Here is a 27,729-nt window from a genome sequence, read left to right on the forward strand (position 1 = left end):
CTACAAGCCCACACTGCATTTAGTTGTTGCTTAGATCTCCTACTCTCCCCCAGTCTGTGGCAGTTCCTTGGTCTGTCTCTCTCTTTTTTACTCTTTTGGTCTGTTATGATCTTGACACTTTTAAAGAATACTAGTCAGTTATTGTGTAGATTGTCGTCCAATTTGAGACTGTTCAATCTTTTCTCATTAGAATAAGGTTATCCATTTTTGATGAGAACACCACAGGAATGAGGTTGTCTTCTCAGTGCATCACATCAAGAGGTTCACCATGTCAGTACGTCCCTCCAACTGGTGATGTTAACCTTACTCACTTGATTAAGATAGTGTCTTTGGGGGGCATCTGGGTGGCTCAGCCATTAAGCGTCTGCCTTTGGCTCAGGTCATGATCCCAGCGTTCTGGGACTGAGCCCTGCACCGGGCTCCCTGCTCAGCGGGAAGCCTGCTTCTCCCTCTCACACTCCCCCCACTGTGTTCCCTCTCTCGCTGGCTCTCTCTCTGCATCAAATAAATAAAATCTTTAAAAAAAAAAAAAAAAAGATAGTGTCTTTTGGGTTTCTGCATTGTAAAGTTACTATTTTTCCCTTAGAACATATCCTGGGGAATATACTTTGAAGCTGTTAATGTACTCCATTTTACCTCACAGTTTTGGTTATTAACTTTAATATCCATTCTCGGAGCTTGTCTACAACAATTATTACTGTGATATTTGCCTAATAGGGACTGTCAAAACCCTCCATGTTTATAAGGTGGAACTCTTCTATAAGAATGAGTCTGAGTATTTTCCAAATGTCTGATAGCCAGTATTAGGTATATATTTGTGTCATCTGTCTGTATCTTTTCTCAGCATTTTTCTACCGGGTTCTTACCCATTTTTGTTCCTCAATTTTTAAAAGTTCTTTATATAGCAGGGCTAATAGGCCTTTCTCTGTGATATATGTTGCAAATATTCTTTCCCAGATTGTCAGTTCTCTTTTGACTTTGTTTATGGTTTTCACAATTTTATTTTTTTTAAGATTTAAAATTTATTTATTTGACAGAGAGACAGCCAGCAAGAGAAAGAACACAGCAGGGGGAGTGGGAGAGGAAGAAGCAGGCTCCCAGCAGAGGAGCCCGATGTGGGGCTTGATCCCAGGACCCTGAGATCATGCCCTGAGCCGAAGGCAGACGCTTAACGACTGAGCCACCCAGGCACCCCCACAATTTAAAAAATGTAGTCAAATTCATCAATCTTTCCTTTTATTGGCTCTGAATTCTGAGTCATGTTAAAAAGCTTTCCCCTAAACCAAAGTTAAAAGAGGAATTATTCTTGTACCTATATGATTTCATGTTTAGCATTTCAATCCCTGACCTATTTGGTGTTTATTCTTCTGAATGCTGTAATATACAAACCTATCTTTTTCCAAATGGCTACTGCGTTGTCCCATCACCATCTTCTAAGTCTATCTTTATCCCCAATGATTTGAGATCCAACCTTTGTCCCATAAAATTCTGGACTGTCTACTCCATCCCACTGGTCCCCTATCCATTCATGCACAATTACCACACTATTTTACGAAGGATGTCTTAATGTCTGGTAGGGCTTTCTACTCATAGTTTTTCTTTTCCAGTGTTTTCCTGGCTATTCCTACATGTTTATTTTTCCACACAAACTTTCACATCAACTTGTCTTTTTTTTTTTTTTAAGATTTTGTTTATTTATTTGACAGAGAGAGACAGCCAGCAAGAGAGGGAACACAAACAGGGGGAGTGGGAGAGGAAGAAGCAGGCTCCCAGCAGAGGAGCCTGATGCGGGGCTCGATCCCAGAACGCTGGGATCACGCCCTGAGCCGAAGGCAGACACTTAACGACTGAGCCACCCAGGCCCCCCACACATCAACTTGTCTTAACTTCATTAAATAGTTGTTAGTATTTGCCTTGGCATTACAGTGAATTTATAAATTCATTTAGGGAAGAACTGACATCTTTATAATTCTAAGTCACAGAATTTAAGAACAAGGGATGTCTTTCCATTTTTTTGAGTTTACTTCTGTGTTTTTTGAATGTTTAAAAAGTTTTCCTCTTACAGGTCTCATATATTTGTTAAATTTATTCCCAAGTGTTTAATTTTCTTTGTTAATACCATAAGTGATGTTTTCCTTAATATTATATCCTGTTTATTATTTGTGTATAAGAAGACTATTGGTTTTTGCATGTTAATTTAATATCCTACTACCTTACTGAATTGCTTTATTGTTTGAGTTAGTTTTATCGTTGATTGTCTGGAGTTTTCCAAATATACTATCATATCATCTCCAAACTGAGAGTTTTACTTCTGCTCACCCATTCTCATACCTCCAACTGATTTCTCCAGTCTAACTGCAGAGGCTAATACCTCTTATACAATGTTAAAAAGCAGCAGAAATAGTGGGCATCCTCGCCTTGTTCAAGATCTTAGTGGAAATGACTCGTTTCTCCATTAAATAAGATACTGGCTTTGGGACTAAAGTATATACATTTTTAATAATACTCTTCATAAAAGAAGAATAAATGAATAGATTCTTAACGTAACAAAATGCATACATCATGCCAAAATGCAACACCACGCTTAATGATGAAAATGTGGAAGCACTCCCATCAAAGACTGAAGAAGCAAGGATCCCCCATATTTAACATTTTTCCCAAAATTAACTACTAATAGATTGAGTCTTTTGAAGGAAATAGGAGATATTAATATTAGGCAAAAGCATCATTATTATTTGCAAATGATGTTATCAGCTGCTTGGAATATCCAAGATAACAAAACTCTGATAACAATGAAAGAATCCAGGGAGCTGCTAAGTACTATAGTAACATTACTTGAGATGTTCATCTGACATTTAGGAGGCCTGGCCTCACAACTGGGTACTACCTAGGTAAGATTTTCTCTACTATACACAATACAGGTCGAAAAACTTGTTTCTCTGCATATATAAAAAAAACTAGTCAGGTTGAAAAAATTGATATTGATTTATACTAACTAAATACAAAGAAGGTAATTGATCAATGACAATAATTCGCTAATTTACAGAGAAAAACATAAATGCCAAAAACATACATACTTTAATCTTAAATTCTGGTGTGCACTACAGTATAGCCCCATATGAAGTGACTGTTAACAGTAAAATATATTTTCCCTATACTGTAATTGTCCTCCATTAATAAGAATAGTCTAACAGGTAAGTACATACCATTGCATGTTCTGATGGCTGATAATTCTTCCCAGAGAATTTAGGGCAGTAAGTCTGTTCTGAATAGTTTGTAGTGTAGAAAGGGACTTGTTTCTTACTAGCAATTCAAATAATGCTCTTTATATTTTATTTATATCAGGACTTGGTGATTTTTTGGTTTACTGTTCCTTCCATCACAACATACTTCATTTTAATATATATCATTTCTCTTTGAAAACAGAAACTATAAATTAACAAATATATAATAAATGTTACGTACACAGTATAAGGGCCTTAGCTCAGTGAGGTGTATAAACAACAATACATCTTCATTAAATCTGAAATTCCCAATGTTAAAATTAATCCTGCAGTTTTGGTACTTATTTCTCCTCTGCACCAAATATTGCTGTACAAACTGCATATTAATCTACGTCATTAAAAGTTAAGAGAGTGATAACCTTTGAAGAAAAAGATGGTTAGACTAATTTGGAGAGGGCATGATGGATGATTTCAGAATTGCTGGTAATTATTGTCACGGTGATTTTATAGGTATGTTCACTTTGTGATAATGCATACCTGAGATTTCTGTGCACTTTTCTGTATATACCTTATTACTTGAGTCAAGAGTTCATTTTTAAAAATAAGCAGAAAATCAAAACAAAAGAAAAACAGACCACACAAAGGACCTCCCACATCCCAAATAAAGTACAGTTTCTTTGGAAGCACGCTGTATTACACTTAGGGTCTCTCTGTTGAAAACTGTAATGAAAAAACTTATCTTTGAACCCTAAAGTCCTTTAGCTTGATGAGATGCTCACGCTATTTGGTAACTGTGAAAAAGTAAATTCACACCTTCTATTTTAACTTTTTTCCGTGTGCGTGTGCGCGTGCGCTTTGAAGTAGAAGGGGAGGGGCGCCTAGGTAGCTCAGTTGGTTAAGTTTCTGCCTTCGGATGGGGTCATGATCCCACGGTTCTGGCATCAAGCCCCACACTGGGTTCTCCACTCAGCGGCGAGTCTGCTCCTCCCTCTCCCTCTGTGATCTCTCTTGCTTTCACTCTCTCTCAAATAATAAATAAAAATCTTAAAAAATAAAAATACATGAAGTAGAAAGGGAGGCTTACTTGCTCTATACCAACTATCATGTGCAGCTGACTATCTACCATTGTCATCATCTTTTTCTTGCTTTCTCTTATCTTAGACATCTACAGTTGAACTCCTTAGGCTTCATATAAATATGATACAACTAAGCTGTATAAACTAGAGGAGAAAAACAACAATTCTATCTCACGGAACTGCAACATCCCAGCCAGATGCTACGGGCACATCCATCAACTCGAACCCCTCACACTGACTCCTATTTCTGACGCAGGACTGAGACTTACTTTTCCTCCCAACCTCTCGTAGCAGTGAATTCCCCCAGGCCAGAGCCTTGGGAACACTACAGACTCCGCTCCCTTTAACCTTTAGCCCCATCCATATGACACCATGTTCCACTTCTAGGAAGTCTTTTTCTCTCTACTCGCTCAGCTACGTCCCCGTTGCTATCATCTACGTGGTACTCCTAAACCCCTGCATGAATTATTGCAAAACCTCCTACCTTCTCCTCTTCTCTTTCCCATTCCAACTCCTCTTTCATACCGTTACCAGATTAATCTCCCCGGGGGATAACTCTGAGCATGGCACACTTGCTTAAAAAACATTCAACAGCCTTCCCTGCATTCTGGATGAAGTCCAAGCCTGGCTTTAAATTTCTACAGAAAATTTCTATAAACAACCATGAAATTAGCCCTCTTTTCTGGCCAATATGAAAGTTATTTAACCACTAAAAGAGGAAATACACTGTATATCATGTAAAGCAAGACAAACAGAAAACAAAACAAAACAAGAAGCCAAGAGGGGAAAAAATCCAACTCAACCTGTTTTCTGAACAAGGCATAAACATGACTATCATTCAAGACGGAAGAGCTGAAGAAAAGTCAGAAGCAAATAAAGAAAGAAAGAAAGAAATCCATCCATAGCTGGAAAATGTTTGGTCATAGGCAAACAGGAATATTGCCCCCTTGAATGTAAATCTAAATCCAGTTCCTAGGCTCCAAAGACTGAAGGGAATTAGAGGAAGTACCACTGCCATATGTGAGCAATTTCTAAGACTCTCGCGAACGTGACTGCTGTTTTCCTTACTATAGCACATTTAGGTCATTCTCTCTAAGAAAACGCTCAGGACAGATATTGTAACATGGCTACTATCTCTGATCAGTTTTGTTTGTTTTTTGAGGAACTTACAGTATAAAGAAAAACAAAATAACAATATAAAGACTGATGTTCCCTGATCAAGTAATATTTCATCTCATGACAAGTTTGAAAACATCTTCCCATAACAAGAATAAATATCCCCTAGAAGTAATGATTTGATCAGTACTCACTAATTCAGTGTTCACAGTCACTTTACGGAACAAAATCACTGTGAATAACAAGAATCAACTGTATCTCTAGGGAGCATATTTTACTTGCAACATGAAAATCACTAAAACGGTTAACTACAGATGCACATAAAACATAATATAAGGAGACTGTTAAAAATTAAGTACATTAAACGTAACGAAGTCAGAGCAGGGATGGCAAATAGATCTCATCTTGCACATCAGCTCACAAGAACAAGGACTGAGTCCTGAGTAAGGGGCCTTCTGCAGCTGTGCTCGGGCACCGGGACAAGGGTACTAAACGCATTAGTCATGCTGGTCAGAGACGTGAGAAGGATGAGTAAGAATACTCGCATCACATATTTGCCATCCCTGGGCAACTACTTGAAATAATCTCAAAGAATACACGATCACACAGTTACTTACTGCTTCAACAGAGTTACATTCCCGTCTTGTTTCTAAGTAACGTAGTGCTCGTTTTTCTTCTTCTTTTAATTTAGCATCTGCCTGCCCAGAAGCAAAATAGCAATCATTTTTAAGAATATCAAGAGAACAGCTCAAATGATCACACAGACTCAGTTCTGACTTACATATTTCATATAATTCTGTACACCATTTTGTTGTAAATACGAGGGTGCCTGTGTTCTATAAAATCTCTCTGTTGAATCCAAGTATGCCTTCTCAAAATTGTCCCTATAAATTTGAAGCTTATCCTCGGGATTAGAACAAAGGTTAACTGAAAAACAGAAAATAAAATTTTACTCTAATTACACTTTAAACCAGTATTTCGAGTACAAAAAATGAAATAAATAGTGAGGAGTCATTATGTGCAAGGGACTATGACAACGCTCAGGAGAACATAATTATGCGAGACAAAATCCTTCTCTGTAGGTAACACATAAAGCACTCAAGTGACAAACAGTACAGACAACATGGTCTATTGTATTTCTGAATAGGAAAGAGAATGACTTCCAACTAGATGGTCAAGAAACCATTCACAGCCGAGATGGGATTTGAGGTGAGTCTAAAGAAAAACTAGAATTTACACGGAAGCTAGTAAAGGAAGTAAATATTGGGAAGAAGTCACAAGGCCAAGTCAAGGTAAAATGACCAGGTTGTCTGAGTGGACTGTAAGGTTAATAGAAAACAAGGCAGAATGGGAAGTTAGGCGTAGCTGTGGAGAGCCTCAGCTCCCTGATTTGAGCATGGTGTACCACCAAATGCCAAGAAAAATAATAACAAAATTGTACTTAAAAGTTCACCTTGTGAACAGTATGTGGGTTAAATGATAGTGCTAAGATCACTGTAAGAAGACTGTTTCAAAAGTCCAGAAGCAGAGTTTACACAGTATAAACTGGTAGTAGTTGAAATAAGAAGGAATAAATTTCAACAGCATGGGTAATGAAAGCCTAAAGACTTTGATACCTAAAGAAATATGGGGGCAACAGAGAGAGCCAATCGAAGACAGCTGAAGGTTCATTAATACAAAAAATTCTTACCGAGGCATTCTTAGTGCCCACGTTCTACGTTCAGTAAAGAAACGGTGTCAACCACACAGTGAACTAAAGTGATGAGAGGGAGGCACCGGGACTATGAAGCCATGTGAGAGGGACCTGACCTAGTCTGGGAATCAGGGAAGGCCTCCGCCAGCAAACAGGATGCGGATGAGCGACAAGTAAAGCGGGAGGAGGAGCATTCTCAGAGAAAACAGTGTTATCTGATTTAAAGAACAAACCAGAGTATCATGGTCAGACACTGAAAAGTTCAGAGAGGAATGTGTACATGGAATAAACATACTTTCTGAAAACAGGACAAAACCAGTTACCACCTTTTCTGAGCTATCGATTCAAATCTACATTTCTCTAATTTAGGTCACTGAAAGGATTCACCAGCCAAGAACTGAATGAGATGGAGAAAACCAATATTAATCACAGGAATATAGACCTTTTTCCCGTATTTCCTTGAAGAGATTTACTACCTTCTGTGGGCTCTTCAAAGCACCTGGCACCAAAAGTAGACATGACTATTGCATAGCACACATAACTCCGATGGTACTATATTCTGCAACGGTCGCAGAATTTCCAGAAAAAAATTATGATCATAAAAGTTCAGAACATACCATAGGACTCTCTTACTCCAATGACCAGCTGAGAATCAAAAGCTTCTCCTAGTCTTTCTGCATGTACCAGCTTCATCGCACTGTCCTGGAGTCTGTTTTTTATATTTGAAAAGATGGACTCATTCCATGTATCAAGCATGAGCTAGGAAAAAAAGAAATATGCAGTCATCTCAATTATTCATATACCAGGTATCCTACAGACACACAAAAAATTTTAACTAGAAATACTAAAAAAGGAAATCAAATTCTTAGGCCTATATTCACTTGAATACTTCAGGGAATGAGTGTGTTTAAGTTTGGTTAAATGTTAACTTATTTACTGGATTTCCCATCTGTAAAATAGTACAAATAATAATACAAATTTCAAGTGATTGTTGTAAAAATTAAATATAACAATACATGTTAAAGGTTATCCTCTCCTATAAATACAAGGTTAAATTTCAGCAATACTGGTGTTTGGAATGCTCATATACATGTTTGTATAAACACACAATAAATGCAAAAAGCACCAAATGAAAACCTGTGTGATACTGGACCTTTAAAAAAAACACACAAATGCACCTGACAGATGTTCCACTTAAATGACGGCAATGTTATATACACAGCCATATGTATCATCATTCCAAGAAACTGTGTCAGATACAGAAAATGTATTAACGACAACAGCACCAGCATCAATAATAACAAGAGCAGGTATGCGACATTCACTACACACCCAGCATGGCTCTAAGTGCTTTTCACAAGTAACTCATTTAATCCTCAAAACCAATAAATCAGTACTGTTATCTCCCTTTTTAGAAATGTACAATCTGGGGCACTGAGAGGAAAGCTAGCTTCCCCACACTTATACAGCTCATAAATGGCAACACTGGGATGTGACTCCAACAGGTATGGTCCCAGAATCTAGGCTCTTAATCATTAAATGATGCTGATTCCTGTAATCAGTAGGGAATGGTATAAATTGAAAGAATAACAGAAAAACAAGAGAGGACAAGATTATGAAACTGCAAATTAAAAAGCATCTAGAAGTATTTCTCTTTTTCTTTTGGGGGGGAAGGGGATAATTTCTCACACTACAGTTATTTCTACTACTGGAGAACCACTGGGTGTCTAAATTCATGGCATCCCTGTCCACATCAGCACAAAGTTTAGAGCTGGGAAGGGGCAGGAATGCCTATGCCACTATTTGAATGCCTGACTTTGTTGCTATAACCATCACAGCAAGGAGCAAGTTGCTTAAAGTCCAAGAGGCACTTTTCACTTTTTTTCTTTTCAAATCTATGTTTTCACTTGATTCTCAGAAGCAGAAATACATATGAGAAATGAGGACAGAGAGTTTAGGTCATTACTGATTGAAGAGTTGAAAAGAAAACCAGGAATTCCACTTTCAAAGCTGAGTTCTTTACATTAAATCACGAGGGATTACTGGACACAGAGCTTCTAACTAGAAACTATGCAAAAATATGAAAATGAACACAGTACATAATGAGTTCATGATAACTGGAATCAAGTAAAAAGAATATCATGTAGATAACAACAGTTTAGCCACAATTAAACACAAAGATACAAGAAGGTAACCTAACAAGAGATTTTTGAAAGAGGAAAAAAGTAATTTAAAGGAAATACAAAGTAGGAAATAGAATACTGAAGATAAAACCAGGAAAAGGAGAAATTAAGGGAGTAAAGTCTGAGGACACAGATCCACAACTTAACACCACATGACATAAAGAAAGAGAAGTGCAGCTAAACGTGGATGGAACAAAGTTAGTAGTATTCAGTAAAACCCAGCAAGAGTCGAAAAGGAATTTATACATCAAGTAGAAAAACCCACTTAAAATCTGAATTACTTTCTAAAGTTGTAAAATCACCCTCTTTCTGAGCACTATTAGGGTAAAAAATGCAACAATTAACTTACTTTTCGAACAATACTGTCTTCTACAGTTGATTTTTTATTGCTGCCCTGTTTACCCATTAAAGTAATCTCCAACTGACAAAAAGGCTTCGGTAAAATATCGCACTGTGTAAAGAATTTTCGCCATTCAACAATGTATGCTTTTAACAAAGCTGTATCATCTTGATGGCTCAGTACTCGCTGAAAAAAAAGAATCGTACGAATTTGAAATAAATACAGGTAGGTGTTTGAAAGAATAACAGACCACATTCATGCTATAAATATAAAATATTTTATTTATCGTACAAACTATATTATATCTAAGAGAAATTAAAACATGTATATATCCAAGAAAAATAAAAACATTTTCACAAATACTTACTGTGGCAATGTTGGTACATATGTAAAATCATAACGTATACATGAAACTAATAAAATGTTTTACGTCAACTATATTTCAGTGAAAAAACCCTAAAACCCTATATCCTTAAGCCATCACTTTTTTGGCCTTCCCTAACTATCACTCCCATCCATCCCTTGTCCAGCCGTAAGCAGCCACTAATTTACTTTCAGTGTCTACATACTTGCTTGTTCCAGATTTCCATATGAAAGGAAACATGTAATATGTAGACTTTTTTTTTTTAAACGTTTTATTGATTTATTTGTTTTTGAGAGACAAAGAGCGCACGCAAGGGAGGGAAGGAGGGAACACGTGCACAAGAAGGGGAGGGGCAGAGGAAGAGAGAGAATACCAAGCCAACCATATGCTTCATGCAGAGCCCTACCCAGGGCTCGATCTTACCACCCCGAGATCACAACCCTATGTGAGACCAAGAGATGGACTCAGTCCACCTGACTGAGCCACCCAGCACCCCCAATGCAGGGCCTGAATTCATGACCCTGAGATCAAGACCTGAGCTGAAATCAAGAATCAGAAGCTTAATCAACTGAGCCACCCAGGTGCCCCTATAATACGCAGACATTAATAATTGACTTCTTTCATTTAACAGTTTCAAGGGACCCCCAAGTCCTAGGATATATCAATACTTTATTCCTTTTATGGCTGAACTCTATACCATTTTATAGATATACCACATTATGTTTATCTATTTTGTCCACTGATGGACATCTGGGTTATTTCCACCCACTGGCTATCACGAAAAATGCTGCCATAAATATCTATGTCCCAAAAAAAGTTCATAACAAACCTGTGCACAGTCACCAAGAAAAAAAGAGAGGACTCAAACAATATCAGAAATAAAATAGAAGACATTACAACTGATAACAGAGAAATACTAAGGACTGGGGCCCCTGGCTGGCTCAGTTGGTAGAGCATGCAATTCTTCTTTTTTTTCCTTAAAGATTTTATTTATTTATTTGAAAGAGAAAACAAGAGTACAAGTTGGGGGGAGGGGCAGAGGGAGAGGAAGAAGCAGACTCCCTGCTGAGCAGGGAGCCCAATGCGGGGCTCCATCCCAGGACCCTGGGATCATGACCGAAGCCAAAGGCAGACGCTTAACTGACTGAGCTAGCCAGGTGCCCATATTTTATTCTTTTTGATGCAACTATAAATGGGATTGTTTTTTAAATTTCTCTGATAGTTTAAGTGTAAAGAAATTCAACAGACGTTTGTACATTGATTTTGTATCATGCGTCTTTACTAAATTTGTCTGTTCCGACAGTTTTTTGGTGGAATCTTCATGGTTTTCTCTATATTATGTTATCTGCAAAGAGTGACGGGTTTGTTTTTTTTTTAAATCTTCCTTTTTGACTTGGATGCCTTTTAATTCTTTTTCTTGTCTGACTGCTATTCCAGTACTATGCCTCATCAAAGTGGTGAGAGTTCACATTCTTGTCCCGTTCCTGATCCTACAGGAAAAGCTTTTAGCTTTTCTACATTGAGTGTGATTTTCTACATTGAGTGACTGTGGGTTTGTCATATATTGCCTTTATTATGTTGAGGTACATTCCCTTTATACCCACTTTTTAAGAGTTTTTATCATAAACAGATGTTGCATTTTGTCAAATGCTTTTTCTACATCTATTTGAGATGATCATAAGATTTTTATACTTCATATTGTTAACGTAGTGGTTCACAAAGATTCGCTTGTGGATGTTGAACTAACCAACCTTGTATCTCTGGGATAGATCCCAAGAATACCTACAAAAAAACTCAACCAAGGAGGTGAAAGAACGGTACACTGAAAACTCTAAGACACAGATGAAACAAACAGAAGACACAAATAAATGGAAAGATATTCGGTGCTCACAGAATGGAAGAATAATAGCATTAAAATGTCCACACTACCAGAACCATACAAACTCAATGCAATCTCTATCAAAAGTCCAATGGCATTTTCCACAGAAAAAGAACCACCAGTCCTACAACTTGTAGAGAACCACAAAAGACCCAGAACGGTCCAAGCAATCTTAAGAAAGAACAACAAAGCTGGAGGCATCACCTTCCTGACGTCCAACTATGTTACAGAGCTCTGTCATCACCAAAACGGTGTGGTGCTGGCATCAGAACAGACACAGAGATCAGCGGGACAGAACACAGAGCCCAGAAACTAACCCACACGTATACAGTCAGCTAGTTCACAACCAAGGAGCCAAGAATATACAATGGGGAGGACAGTCTCTTCAATAAATGGCGCTGGGAAAACTGGACAGCCGCGTGCAAAAGAACAAAACCGCACCGCTATCCTGCACAATATGCAAAAATTAACTCAAAATGGATTAAAGACTTGAACCTGAGACCTGAAACCATAGAACTCCTAGAAGAAAACACAGGCTTAGGTGAGTTCCTTAACATAGGCCTTGGTGATTTTTTTGAATGTGACACCAAAAGCAACAAAAGCAAAAATAAACAAGTGGACCACCTCAAACTACAGGACTGTGGCACAGCAAAGGAACCACGGACACAATGAAAAGACAACCTTGTAACGGGAGCAAATCACCGCACGTCACCGATCTGACGAGGAGCTAACACCCAAAACAGACAAAGAACTCCTACAACTCAATAGCAAAAAATAAACAATCCCACTGAAAAACGGGCAGAAGATCTACGCAGACGTTTTCCAAAGAAGACACACAGATGTGGCCAACAGACACACGAAAAGGTGCTCAACCTCACTCATCGCCAAGGAAATGCAAACCAAACCCACGTGAGCCATCGCCTCACACCTGTCAGAATGGCTCGTACCGAGAAGGAAGAAAGAACAAGTGTTGGCCAGGATGCCGTGAAGAGGGAAACCCTGCGCACTGCTGGTGGGACGTAAAATGCTGCAGCCGCTGTGGAAAACAGTATGGAGGTTACTCGAAAAATTAAAAACAGAACTACCATATGATCCGCAATTCCCCACCTGGGTATTTATGCAAAGAAAACAAAATACTAACTCAAAAAGACATATGTACTCTCAGGTACACTGCAGCATTATTTACAATAGCCAAGATATGGAAACAACCTAAGTATCGATTGATAGATGAATAAGATAAAGAAAATGTGGTATATATATATACAATGAACTCAACCATTAGAAAAAAAATGAAATCTGCCATTTGCAATAACAAAGATATATCTTGAGGGCATTACGCTAAGTGAAATAAGACAGCAAAAGATAAATATGATTTCACTTACATGTGGAATTTAAAACAAAAACAAAAACACCCAAACTCACTGATACAAAGAACAGACTGGTAGTTACAAGAGGCAGGGAGTGCTGGGTGGGGCACAAATGGGCAAAAGAGTCAAAAGGTACAAATTTCCAATTATAAAATAAATAAGACTGAGGAAGAAGTAATGTAGCATATGGGTAGCAATAACAGTTAACAATACTGTACTGAATATCAGAAAGTTGGTAAGAGATTTTAAAAGTTCTCATCACAAGAAAAAAAATTCTGTAACTATGTGTGGTGATGGATGTTAACTAGACTTATTGTGGTGATCATTTCATAATATATACAAACATCAAATCATTATGTTGTTCACCTAAAACTAATATTATGTCAATTATAACTCAATTTAAAAAAAACTACTTACACACAAATGTTCATAGCAGCATTACTCAAAACAGACAAAAAGTAGTAACAACCCAAATGTCCACCAATGATGAATAGACTTAAAAAAAAATGTTGTATAGTCATACGATGGAATACTATTCAGCCATAAAAAGAAATGCAACACAGATAAATACTACAGTGTAGTTGAACCTTGAAAACATTATTATCAACAAAAGAAGCCAGTCATTAAAGGCCACATATTGCAGGATTTCATTTCCAGGAAATGCACGCAGCAAACAAATGCACGGAAACAAAGAAGATGAGTGGTTGCCAGCGTTTGTGGGGAGTGGGTTATGGGGGATTAACTCCTAATGGGTACAGAGCTTCTTTTTAGGGTGATGAAAATGTTCTAGAATGAGTGGATGATAGTTGCACAACTTTATGAATATACTAAAACCCACTAAACCTTGTACTTTAAGAGGGTAAATTTTCTGGTATGTATATTATATCTCAATTTTTTAAAAGATGGCAGAGTGTATTTCTGCACTAGTGGTTTGGGCTGGTCCTGTGACTTGTTTTGACCAACAGAATGCAGATGTAACACCGTGAGACTTCTTTTTTTTTTTTTTAAAGATTTTATTTATTTATTTGACAGAGATAGACACAGCCAGCGAGAGAGGGAACACAAGCAGGGGGAGTGGGAGAGGAAGAAGCAGGCTCATAGCGGAGGAGCCTGATGTGGGGCTCGATCCCATAACGCCGGGATCACGACCTGAGCTGAAGGCAGACGCTTAACGACTGCGCCACCCAGGCGCCCCCACCGTGAGACTTCTGAACCAAGATCTGAGGAGGTCCTGAAGATTCCACCATCACCTCAAAAGCTGGGTTCCCCCAGAATGGGAAACCACCTGAGGGAGAAATGCCAGGTGGAAGCCAGCACCAATTACCAAGTATGTGAGAAAAGCGCTCTTGGATCATCCAGTCCCAGCAAAGCCACCAGCTACCTGCTGGCACATTAATAAGCTTAGGAGAAATCAGGTAAGCCTAGCCCAAATTGCTATACAGAATTATAAGCAAAAAAGAACACTTACATTAATTTAAAACAAAACAAAATTAAATACCCTCATAACCTGCCAAGCATTGTACATTTATCTTTTACTTTCCATTTCGTCATTTCAAATAATGCTATAAACATCTTAATGCATATGGAAACAATCTCTCCTGTTTAAGAGATTTGGTCCTCCCTAACCAGATAAGCTCAATTAGTCTAATAACTGACTAGTAAAATAACTCACAAAGCTAAATTTTCTTAAAAGTTTAGAAATCAAGGTGTCTGGGTGGCTCAGTCGTTGAGCATCTGCCCTCAGCTCAAGTCATGATCCCGGAGTCCTGGGATCAAGCCCTGTGTCGGGCTCCTTGCTCACGGGGAACCTGCTTCTCCTCTCTTTCTGCCACCCTCCCCCCAGCCCCACGCGTGCTCTTGCTGTCAAATAAATAAAATCTTTAAAAAAAAAAAAAAAAGTTGAGAAAGCATATAGGCATATCTGGCATTACTATTCCTACCGTTTAAGCACTCTGAATTAGTGACACTAAACCTCATCCTCAGGGTCTTGCTAAAGTCTACCCTCCAGACTTTACTGAGTCATGTTACAGTGAAACACATACTTTTGTTTTCTAGTGTGAAGTGTATTTTTTAACATTTGTTAACAATATCTAAGATGATTCTTCAGGAGCCCATTTCCAGAAACTAAAGACTAAAGCTCCATCAATTTGAAATAAACATAATTTATATTTTCACTGAAAGTCATAAACAGGAAAGCTGATATGCTTTCCAATGCATTATTTCTAAATGAGTTCTGGAAAAGTATAATTGTGATTCAAGTGTGATACTGAAGTATTTACTTATATAAGCAAAGCCTGAAAATATCGTTTATATTCATTAAAAGAGAATTTCCTATAAAACTATATATATATTTTTTAATTTTTCATTTATCTGAGAGAGAGAGAGCGCATGTGCGAGAGAGCATAAGTGGGGGAGGGCAGAGGGACAAACAGACTTCCCACTGAGCAGGGAGCCTCCATCCCAGAACCCAGGGATCATGACCTGAGCCAAAGGCAGATGCTTACCCAACTGAGCCACCCAAGCACCCCAAAACTATACTTTTAAAAAAATCATTTATCAGGAGGCATCTGGGTGGCCCAGTCAGTTGAGCGTCTGACTCTTGGTTTCAGTTTGGATCATGATCTCAGGGTCCTGAGATGGACCCGGGTCGGGCTTTGCACTCAGCAGTCTGCTTGAGATTCTCTCATTCTCTCCCCCACCCCGACTGTCTCTCTCCCCTTCCTCCCTCTCTCTAATAATAAAATCTTTTTAAAAAATCAAGATGACAGAATTAACGGTGATATCAAAACATTTCATTTTGTAAGTAATACCCCATGTGACATGAATCTTTTAACATCATGGTGGTGGCTAGTAGCAGAATTAAATATATAACAATCAGGTACTTGACGTCAACATCTTTCTTTAAGTCATATATAGAAAAAGACCATTTTTGATTTTGAACTGTTAAGCTATTAGTATTTAACAAAATTTCTAATAGACTACTTTGACTAATGTTTGAGATACTGACATAAAAATTCACCTAAAGAATAAAAAATTCTAGCTCTGTTGTTTTCTAACTTCATTTTATAGAACAGAAAAAAAATTCAGTGTTAAGAGTTGATTCAAAGTAATACCTTATCTCTGCACTAACTATTCCCAAAAAACAAAGGTGTTAGTAAAGACAAAACAAAACTAACTCTTGCATAATTGACCTAATGTCTAAATGAGCTCTGTCTTCATTTTAGTAATATTAAACACTTATACATATTATCAACCCAAGTGAATTTCAGCTCAGCAGCAGCAATAAAGGACAGTGCAGCTGAAGTAGTATCTGGAATTGAAGAAAATTACTCTCAGCTTAAGAAGAGGTATTAATTGTGAGGAAAAAAAAATCGATTCTTGTGTACTGACATGCAGCAAAAAAAAAAAAAAATGGTGGGGACTTCTAAAGAACGTATAAAAAACTGAATTCTGTACAGCATCTTTTAATTGAGGATAATGATGTACTGTCTTAACAAAAATGTTACTGAGGGGGAATAAACGACCAATAACAATCATCTCATTAAAAAATTTAATCAACATGGGACGCCTGGCTGGCCCAGTCAGTAAAGTGCGCAGCTCCTGATCTTGGGGTCGTGGGCTACAGCCCCACGTTGGGTGTAGAGATTGCTTAAATAAACAAACTTTAAAAAAAATTAATCAATAAATGTCAAAAGTCAATGGGATATTTTAAGATTATTTCTAGAAGTCCTACATCGGAAAATATGATATTCTCTAAATCTTAAAATAATCTAAAGATATGGAACTTACTGCCTGTGCTTGCTTGATAAACTCAAGAATATCTTCTTTTAAAGCCTGATGAATTTTTGCTGGACCTTTATCATCCCAGAGACAGACTGCATGCACATCCCTGTAAAAATAAAGCAGGTAAACAAACATGAACACTAGGACAAAGACAAAACTCACATCAAGTTCTGCATGAATACAGTTCTGAGGACCGTGCTACTCCCAGCTGAGGGTGGATAAATCCATCCCTAAGAACCACGAGTTCTCTGTAAGTTATCGAACACACACATTTTTTCTACTTTCATTTTGCTTTCTTTGTCATTGTTTTCCTCCTTAAATCTCTGCTAGTCACTGCTTATCTTTAATTATAAAAGCCTGCTCCCATCTTTAAATCCCACATCCCATGGTTAACCATTATCAATTTTTTTTCTCATGTAAAGTATGAACTGTTTTAATCTTTCACCACAATACACGTAAACTATTCCATCTCTTTAAAAAAAATTTAGTCATTTAAATACCAGCAAATCTCTCAGCTTCCCCCATAGAGTCATCCTATTTACACATGAATTACCACTGTATCTCCTTTATTTAAAAAACAAAACAAACAAAACAAAAACAAAATGTTCCCCAGCGACTCATTTAGTAACGAATGGAGCCCCTGCTATTAAAAAAAGCCAAAGAAATCAAAATAAGAGATCTCCAGAATTGTAACATTATAACAATGGCCAAATCGTTTGTTTTATGTCCAGATTCTCAGGGACATCACTGTAATTCAAAGTTCTGTCTGCATATCATTAATTTGAACTTGCTTTTGTCACCTGTTAAATTTAGCTTTGAGCTTAGAGTGGTATCTAGCTCACTGCCTAGCATACAGCAAACACAAATATTTGCTGAATAACAATGTACTATTCTAAGCTGTTTTAATTCACTTAACCTTCACTGCTACTCTGAAGGTAGTACTATTTTTATCACCATTTTACAGATGGGGAGACTGAGGCAAATAAAGGTTAAGGAACATTCCCAAGATTGCAAAGATAGTATACGGTGGAGCTGGGGCCACATGGCCAGCACACGCTGAAACCGGCAGGTGGGCCCCGGAACACTCAGAAAACCATTTCCCCAAATTTACCCCTGCAACTCTCCAAACTAACCATTCCACAAACAGTAGCCAAAGTGAGTCTCTGAAACAAATTATACATCATAGTAGCTCTAAACGTAAAACCTCCAAAACCAGTCTGCTCCCTGTAGGGAAGAACAGAAAGGATGGCTAAGTACCAAGAGCCTTAGGCCTTAGGCTGTCAGGCAGTTCTAAGAAAGTATGGTAACGCTGTTGGGAGTTTTTGGGCAAAAGTCATGCCTCAGAGGAGTCAGAGGCCACCCCGAAAGAGGACTACCCTGGTATCCTTGTCCATGGAAGTACTGCTGGGTATACACGTCAGAAGGGTTAAAATGTGGCTTGACTCTCATAAGGCAAGAAGGAATGGTGTGGTGAAGAATGCGGGATTAATCTCACCCGAAAGAGTTAAACTTCTGATTGATTTAGCACTTCTCCACCCCCTTTTATCAACCTCCAGTTACTCCTAAGTGTTGCTACATCAGGAAAGCATGCTCTCAATACACTCTTATTCAAAACACAGTATTACTCATCATCACACAAAAGACCTCCTCAAGTCTCCTGGTCAATCTTCACACACATTTTGAAAAATTTTATATTATACCTGAGGAATGGATTATGGTAATACCCTACGTTAATGGGTTAATAAATACCCTATGGTAATACCTGTATGTTCCTCTCCCTGATCCTACTCTCTTCCACCATCCCCAGAAGTAACCAAGACTGAATCTGTTATTATTTTTCAAGTTTTACAACAGACTATGAGTATTTCTGAACTTCACAGAAATTGTATCTAACAGGGATGCCTGGGTGGCTCAGTCAGTAAGCATCTGACTCTTGACCTGGGTGTGCAGCCTGCTTAAGATTCTCTCTCTCCTGGTGGTGCCTGGGTGGCTCTGCCGGTTAAGCGTCTGCCTTCAGCTCAGGTCATGATCCCAGGGTGTGGGATCAAGGCCCCATCAGGCTCCCTGCTCCATGGGAAGCCTGCTTCTCCCTCTGCTGCCATTCCCCCTGCCTGTGCGCTGTCAAATAAATAAATAAATTTTTACAGGAAAAAAAAAAAAGATTCTCTCTCTCCCTCTTCACCCTCTCTTAAGAGAAAGAAAGAAAGAGAAGAAAGGAAGGAAGGAAGGAAGGAAGGAAGGAAGGAAGGAAGGAAGGAAGGATAGATTGTATCAAACAACAGTTTTTCTAATGATTTTTCACTCAACATTGCTTCTGGTATTTATCCATAATAGGTGCAAGTAGTTCTAGTTCATTCACTTTATCTGTTATATCAAATGACATCTGAATATAAAGGGAAGGAGTAATAGCAAGCAATAAATGTACGAAATTAAATCTGAATAGTTAAAAATACATTCTCTTGAAATATATATCCAAAGTGTGGGAGGGGAGAAGCAGGCTCCCCAGTGAGCAGGGAGCCTGAGGTGGAGGTGGGGCTCGATCCCAGGACCCTGAGCTAAGGGCAGATGTTTAATCAACTGAGCCACCCAGTCGCCCCAACCAAAGTGCTTTTAAAAAAAGGACATGTAGGGGCACGTGGGTGGCTCAATCGTTAAGCGTCTGCCTTCAGCTCAGGGCGTGATCCCAGGGACCTGGGATGGAGTCCCTCGTCAGGCTCCCCCGCTGGGAGCCTGCTTCTTCCTCTCCCACTCCCCCTGCCTGTGTTCCCTCTCTCACTGGCTGTCTCCCTCTCTGTCAAATAAATAAATAAAATCTTTAAAAAAAAAAAAAAAGAAGGGACATGTAAGCAAAATTCTTTTTAACTACTTAACTATATTAGAAAAATTGGGGAGCGGGCAGGGTGGGAAAGGAACAAAGTAAAGGTTCTTCAAAGGTTTTAAGGCAATAGACAGAAGGGATGGGAGAAGAAGCAGGAGGTAAGAAGTATTCCAAAGGTTTCAAGTTCCTTGGGTATAAAGAAAGTAAAAGAGAAAGTGTGACCCTGGTATAAAAAAACAGGTATTTTGCTTTTGATTAATAGTAACACTATTTGCTTCTGATGGAAAGTGAGAAATAGGAATGTAACCACTAATGGAAGTGAACTTTCAGATTAACAAAAATACGGAAAACAAAAAAACGAAGAAACAAGAATATCTACTGAGTGATAAAGTTAGAGAAGTAATAAAACAAGGATATCAGTTGTAATATTAAATATGAACTCAATAAATTATCCCACTGGAAGACAGTATGTCCTTCAAAAGGACAAACAGTGTATGATTTCACTTATACGAGGTACCTAGAATAGGCAAATTCATACAGGTAAAGAGCTCAAATCTTCTGTGTGGGACGAGGAAGACGGTGCAAAAGATGGATAATGTTGATGTTGGCAAAACACTGTGAATGTACTCAGTGCCAATGATTGTAAAATACCACTGAACTGGTTAAAGTGGTACATTTTATGTAATGTACAATTTACCAAAAAAAAATTTTTAAGGAAAATAAAAAGACAGTGTGTCTTAAGAGATACCAGGCAAACACAAACCAAAATAAAGCAGGGTGGCAATATTAATATCATCCAAGAAGGAATTTAAGGTTAAAAGAACTAGAGAAAAGAAATCTTATGTAATGATAAGCATTATTTATGAAGATATATCCAACTACTTACATTATTTTTGTGTTACATTTTGATACATATGCATATCAAAATGTAACACAAAATAATTAGGAATGAAAGAACTTGATACAAATACAATGGAATACTTAAAACATCCTTAATTATATCAGTTAGGATGCATTTAGATAAAACATTAAATTCAATTAACAGTGGCTCCAACTACTACGTTATTTTTCTTAAATAACAGGAAGTCTACAGGTAGGCAGCTGCTGGTGTGTGGTCAGAGACTGAGAAGATCATCCCTCTCTCTCCATTCCACCAGTTTAGCATGTTAGCCTCTTATCCCTGTGAAGGTTAAAGGTGGAAAAGGAAGACCACGCCTGGCACATTAGTTTAATTCATCTGAAAAGCAAAACCTAGAAGCCCTCCTGTAAACCTCTTTGCTGGAACTGTGTCACATCGTGACCAAACAGCAAGGGAAGCTGAAGAAGTGAGTATTACGAACGCAGCCGCATGGAAAGTACACAAGGCACATAAAACCAGGAATGGGTGTGGCTTAGCATGTCAGCAGTGTCTATCCCAAGATCTCTCAACGTGTGAAAATCTAGACCAAAAAAAAATTAAGGACAAAGAGGAATTTAAAAATACAATCAATAAATATGATTTATTAGAGATTCTCATTACAACTATCAAAAAGGTAATTTTTTCGGGGCACCTAGCTGACTCAGTGGGTGGAAAATGTGACTCAGTCTCAGGGTTGTGAGTTCAAGCTCCACACTTGGTATAGAGATTACTTAAAAATGAAATCTTTAAAAAAAAGGGGGGGGCATCTGGGTGACTCAGTCTGCCTTTGGTTCAGGTCATGATATCAGGGTCCTGGGATTAAGCCCCTCGTCGGGCTTCCAGGGAGCCCGCTTCTCCCTCTGTTGCTCTCCTTGTTTGTGCTCTCTCTCTCTGACAAATAAATAAATAAAATCTTATAAAAAATAAAAAAATTATTTAAAAAAGATAATTTTTTCCTAAGAACATATGCACCCATATAAAATTTTTTAAAATATTTTTACAGGCTATTTCTCTGATCATAATCCATAAATAAATAAGTGATCAAAAAAGACATCACTATTAGGAATTAAGTCCCTGGGGGGCGCCTGGGTGGCTCAGTCATTAAGTGTCTGCCTTCGGCTCAGGGCGTGATCCCGGAGTTCTGGGATAGAGCCCCGCATCAGGCTCCTCTGCTGGGAGCCTGCTTCTTCCTCTCCCACTCCCTCTGCTTGTGTTCGCTCTCTCGCTGGCTCTCTCTCTCTGTCAAATAAATAAATAAAATCTTTAAAAAAAAAAAAAAAAGAAAAAGAAATTAAGTCCCTGGATAATGCGTGGATTTGAGAACACAAATTTCCTAACAATAGAGAGAGCAATAAAAAGGAAAACATTTCATACTGTAAAACCTATGGTAACAGTAAAAGCAGTATTAAGGAAAAAATGTATAGCCCTGAATGCTTTCATCTGAAACAAAAAGATAAAAGAACTAAGAATTCATCCTAAAAGAAACCAGAAAAAAATAATAATAATTCAAAGTAACCAGAAAGAAGACATTAATAAAGCAGCAACTTATGGGGGCGCCTGGGTGGCTAAGTCAGTTAAGTGTCCGATTCTTGATCTCAGCTCAGGTCTGGATCTCAGGGTTTTGAGTCCAAGCCCTGCATTGGGATCCATGCCCAGCATGGAGCCCACTTAAAAAAAAAAAAAAAAAGCAATTATGGATCTGATAATGAAAATAAATTGAATAAATATTATTCTTCCCAAAGAACTAATATTTGCCTTTTCCTTTTCTCTGTTGCACAATTATTTTGTATTTCATTAATTTTGGCTTTTGTCTTTTCCTTCCTTATACTTTCCTTAGTTTTAACGTGCTAGGCTTTGTCCTCATTTTTTGAAATGAGCACTCAGATCACTGACTTCCAAACTCTTTTTTCCTGACATACGCATTAAAGGCTATATAAACTCCTCAGCACCTAAGCCCTGCTTAGATGGATCGAACAAGTTTTGATATGATGTATTTTATCAAAGCAATTTTTAAAACTTGGTTATATGAAAAGATCAATAAAATGGATCAACTCCTTAAAGATCAGATTAAAGAAAAATATGTAGGATTAGGGATGATATATGAGATATATAAACATGTACAATATAAATATACTACTGATAATACCATGGCAACAAATTTCGAAATCTAGGGGGAAAAGAAATGAAGTGTGCAAATAGACTCTTGGTCTTAGTCCCAACTTTAAATAGGTTTCCAACGTATCACTATTGAAATTATGTCTACTGCTAGAATACTTGCAGATGACCTTTATCAGATTAAAGAATAATTTTTTATTTTTCTAATTTTTTAGGAAACATTTATCTTTTTGTTTTTTCTTCATCTACTGAGATTATTAATTTCTGATATGATTTTGACTTTTCCTATTTGTTTTGAGTTCAATTTTCATTTTATTTCCTCTTACTTTTGTTGATTTCTCTCCTTAGCTTTTGAATTTCTGATTCAAGATTTCTTAAATTACCCTAAATGTGTGTGAGGATACCAAACTCAGTTTGGAACATTGTGTCTGTGTTCTGCTTCATAGCTGGTTTCTGTGGAATAATTTTTATCAGCTAAAATGTTTTGGTTTCTACTTCCTTATAGTTTTGGATGGATGATGTCTGCCATCTTCTATTCATGGTCATCTTGAGGTCCGGATTCCTAGTTGGGGAGCACCACCTTCTGTCTAGCTTAGTAAAGCTCAATTCCTTAATGACCAACGTTGGTAACAGAAGAAAGGTTACCTACGTCATTTCTGCAGGACCCTTAGATCCTCTAAATCCTTACCTATCTGAAAATATGCTCATCTTGTTTTAAACCTGATTATAAACTTGACTAGAAAATACTAATTTTGGAATAATTTCTGTTCAAATATTTAAAGAAAATGTTTCATCAACCTCCTACATCCAATTTGGCCAATGAAAAGTGCTGAATACAGTCGGCTTTGTTTTGAAAGTTAACTTTTTTCCCTCATGCCAAGAAAACTAGGGTATTTTCTTTATCCTTGGAATTCTGAAACTCCTTAAGGATATGTCTCAGCATGTTTTCTAGCACTTTCAATATTAAGACTTGTGGAGATGGGTGGGAAGGGACAAGAGTTCCACCTGGGGAGTTTCCACCTTGTATTTTTGGACTATACCCTCTCCTCTACTATTTCTAGTCTCTCCCCCTGGTTCAAGTTTACCCAATTCTAGATCTACCTTCCCTATCTCTTCATTTCTATTTTATCTTCCATACTTTGTTTTTGCTCTACATCCAGGGAGAATTCTGCTTTTATTTTTCAAATCACTGATTTGGTCTTTATGTTTTGGCTCTTTATCCTTTATTTCAAAGATCTCTTCTTTATCTTGACTTTCGTTTTCAATGTAAGTTCTTTTTAAATCTTCTTCCTCTATGACATAAGCTGGAGTTTTTAAAGAGTTCTTTCTAAACCTTGCACCATCTATTTCCTCTAACTCTGAGGTACAGCCTCTAAGACGGCCCTCGATGATCCCGGTCTCCTGGTATTCACACCCGTGTACTGTTCCCGCCTACAGTGTACAAGCAAGTCTGTGCGGGTAATAGCGCGTGACACGTGTGGAGGCTTATCACCGCCAAAACTATGACAGAAACACCATGAGCTCTGTCTGGGGAGTACCCTCTCACTCTGCGCAAAGCAAGCGGCCACATGTAAACTGCTCCATGGAGGGGCCCACATGGTGAAGAACTGAGCAGCTAGGGAAGAACTGACCCCTGCCCACAATCCCGTGAAAGATCACTCAGCCCTGCCTGAGTCTGGGCCTACATCTGCTACTGAGCTTCGCTGCAAGCTCACGAGAGACCCTGAGTTGGAACACCCGATCAGGCTGCTACCAGCTTCCTGACGCTCAAACCATGACAGGGTAAGTGTGCAGTGTTTCAAGCTGCTAACCTTGAGAGTAATCTGTTATGCAGCAGTGGACAACTGATACATGGAGACACAACAAAGACAGGGAGGCAGAAGACTATTGATACTTAGATGAGATGAAGGCCGGGGAAGAAGCTGGGATAGAAAGAAGGTCAATTCAAGAGATAGTTAATAAAACCTATGAAACCTAAGAAACCTAGTAATCAATTCAATATGAGGGAGTAAGAATACAGGAAGCTGATGGTAGCTTTCAGAGTTTTGGTTTGAAGCTATGAATAACACATTTTTATCATTCTGAATATGGAGTACTTACAGAAATTAAGAGACAGACATATAGAAAAAAACAATAGGACCTTTGAGTACGGAAGTTCAACTCAGAAGAATAATCTGGATTGTTTTTGTAGACAGGAGAACTCAGTTAAAAGGAAAAAAATGGAACTCTGGAAGAAACCAGGATTTAAGGGGTACACAACAACAAGTCAGCTTACATGATGGAGACGAGATAGACAAGAGAGGAGAAAGTGATGCCCAAAACCAACTCAGGAACAAGAAAAATGTTTCATAATTTTTTTTTAGATTTATTTATTTACTTTATAGAGAAAGAAAGAGTGCATGAGCAGGGGGAGGGGCATAGGGTGAGGGTGGGGGGAGAGAGAGAGAGAGAGAGAGAGAGCAGACTCCCCACTGACCGTGGAGTCTGACATGGGCTCGATCCCAGGATCCTGACATCATGACCTGAGCCAAAACCAAGAGTCAGAGGCTCAACCAAGTGTGCCACCCAGGCGCCCTCAAGAAAAATATTATTTAAGATAATTTATAGTAAAGGGGCACCTGGGTGGCTCAGTCAGTTAAACACCTGCTTTCAGCTCAGGTCATGATCTCTGGGTCCTGGGACTGAGCCCTGCCTCGGGCTCCTTGCTCAGCAGGGAGTCTGCTTCTCCCTCTGCCCCTCCCCTGCTCGTGCAAATAAATAACATCTTAAAAAAAATTTATAGTGAAGATATATTTTCTTAAAAATAAGGTTTTGGGGTGCCTGGGTGGCTCATCACAGGATCGTGAGCTCAAGCCCTATGGTGTGCTCCACGCTGGGTGTGGACTCTACTTTAAATAAACACATAAATAAATAAAATAAAAATAAAAATAAGGTCTCACAAGTTGAAAACAATTTATTATTTAATTCTGGCTTTAATTTCACTAACCAGAGTCAAACCAAGTATGTGTCTAGAGCAGTAGTTCTCAACTGAGGGACATACCATCCCCACAGCTCATTTGGAAAAGTATCATAGCTTTTTTGTTTGTTTCACTAATGAGGGGTGGGGGTGGACAAGGAATGTCCACTACAAGAGTGTCTGAGAGTGAAGACCAGAGGTGATAAACATCCCACAATATGCTCGACAATCTTTTATAACCACCTAAAATGCCAAAAGCACTCTTATTGAGAAACAAGGATTTATGAGGAAAAAAAGGAGCTAATAGTCAAAGGAGTTTAATTACAATATATTAGCACCCCAAATTTAGAAAGATATAAGCAACCTAAATGTTATTAATTTACGTGATCAAACAGGATAAAATTTGAAAGTTTTTTTTACAATACATTTTTTTAAGATTTATCTATTTGAGAGAGCAGAGCGAGCATGAGCAGGGGAAGGAGCAAAGAGAGATGGAGAGGGGAAGCAGACTCCCCGCTGAGCACAGAGCCCAACATGGGGCTCAATCCCACAACCGTGAGATCATGACCTGAGCCAAAACCAAGAGTTGGACACATTCAACCAACTGAGGCACCCAAGCAGCCCTAAAATTTTAAAGGCTTCAACTAAAGTAGGTCTTGCAATTTTGGTGATAACATGTTAAGATATACAAGAATCCTTTAACCTAACAGGACTACATATTGAGCTACCTTGGGTAACTCCAAGGAGATCAAGAATTTTTAAAAACGACGTGATGAGACCACTAACTAGAGCAAGTACAAAGGTACTGACTGTTTCTGCTTAGAACTGCACTTTAAGCAGGGAACACACTACACTCCTCCCAGTCAGGAGTGCACAGAAAACAAGCATTATTCTAGATGATAAATGACACAATTAACACAAATTGACAGAAACAAAACAAAACCAAAAAAGACCCCACCACATTCAACATATTATTCATAAAATAGTTTAATCAAATAATTTAAGAAGAACATAAGTATACATGAATGCTATGTATTTCTAAAAAGGCTTAGCTGTTTATTGAACTTTAATTTTTCAAAAGGCAGAATTGTGCATAAAAGTTAATATTATGCAACAAGTTCTACATTATTTAGGGAAATTAGATTTTTCTTACGTGATGAAGAAAAAAAAACTGAGCACAACAGCTTAATGTGTATGGATCATTCAGTCACACATCTGTAACTCCTGATACAATATTCCACTAAAACATACGCAGAAAAGCTACAGCAGATCTGAGACCACTGTCCTTAGGAAGATATGTTTGCAATGCTGGCCATTGGCTGGTATCTGGGAACTTGGATTTTGCGAAGGTTCTGTTTCCTGATGAGAATCGCTCACTGTGCCTAAATATTTAGGTAAACAATCTGATTTATGTTGAACACCTGCTTTTCACCTAGGAGTCTGGGACTTAAGTTCATGTCAGGCAGAGTTAAAACCCTGGACACTGTCTTTAATGAGCTTCCCTGTAGACAGACTTTCACATGTGCTGTCACAATCAGCTGTTGGAGAATTAGGTGTCTCCTGTGTAATTCCAGTGGGAGAGGATGCTTGGAAACATGCACCTGGTTTCCCCTGAATTTGCCACCCACACCTTTGTTGCATTTTACTATAATAAATCATAGCCATGAATACAACTATATCTGAGTCCTGTGAGTATTCCTAGCAATCACCAAACCTCGAGGCGGTCATGAGACTGGTGACACAACTGGTGTCAGAAGTGGGATTCATTAGACTAGCCGGGACTCGCCGAACCATGGTGAGAGCACGGTCTGATAAAAGGAGGAAGTGACTGGACAATGAACCTTTGGTGTTTGAGTGGCTATGGTATGAAACAGCAGCAGAGCTGCATGTGTTTTAAGAGAGAAGAGTTACCCAGGA

The 27,729-nt window shown here is 38.3% G+C and overlaps 1 protein-coding gene across 1 annotated transcript in view; it reads right to left on the reverse strand.

The window, feature by feature from the left end:
* CUL5 (cullin 5) overlaps positions 1–27,729 on the reverse strand; it is an 88,115-nt gene that overhangs the window by 36,553 nt on the left and 23,833 nt on the right. The window contains exons 3-7 of the mRNA XM_040631260.1: positions 17,032–17,131; positions 9,642–9,818; positions 7,727–7,868; positions 6,198–6,343; positions 6,034–6,114 (exon numbers count right to left, since the gene is read on the reverse strand). Of these exons, the coding sequence (XP_040487194.1) occupies positions 6,034–6,114; positions 6,198–6,343; positions 7,727–7,868; positions 9,642–9,818; positions 17,032–17,131 (646 nt within the window). The remainder of the gene's footprint in view (positions 1–6,033; positions 6,115–6,197; positions 6,344–7,726; positions 7,869–9,641; positions 9,819–17,031; positions 17,132–27,729) is intronic.

The sequence above is a fragment of the Ursus maritimus genome, unplaced genomic scaffold, assembly GCF_017311325.1.
Source record: "Ursus maritimus isolate PB19 unplaced genomic scaffold, ASM1731132v1 scaffold_16, whole genome shotgun sequence".
NCBI lineage: Eukaryota > Metazoa > Chordata > Mammalia > Carnivora > Ursidae > Ursus > Ursus maritimus.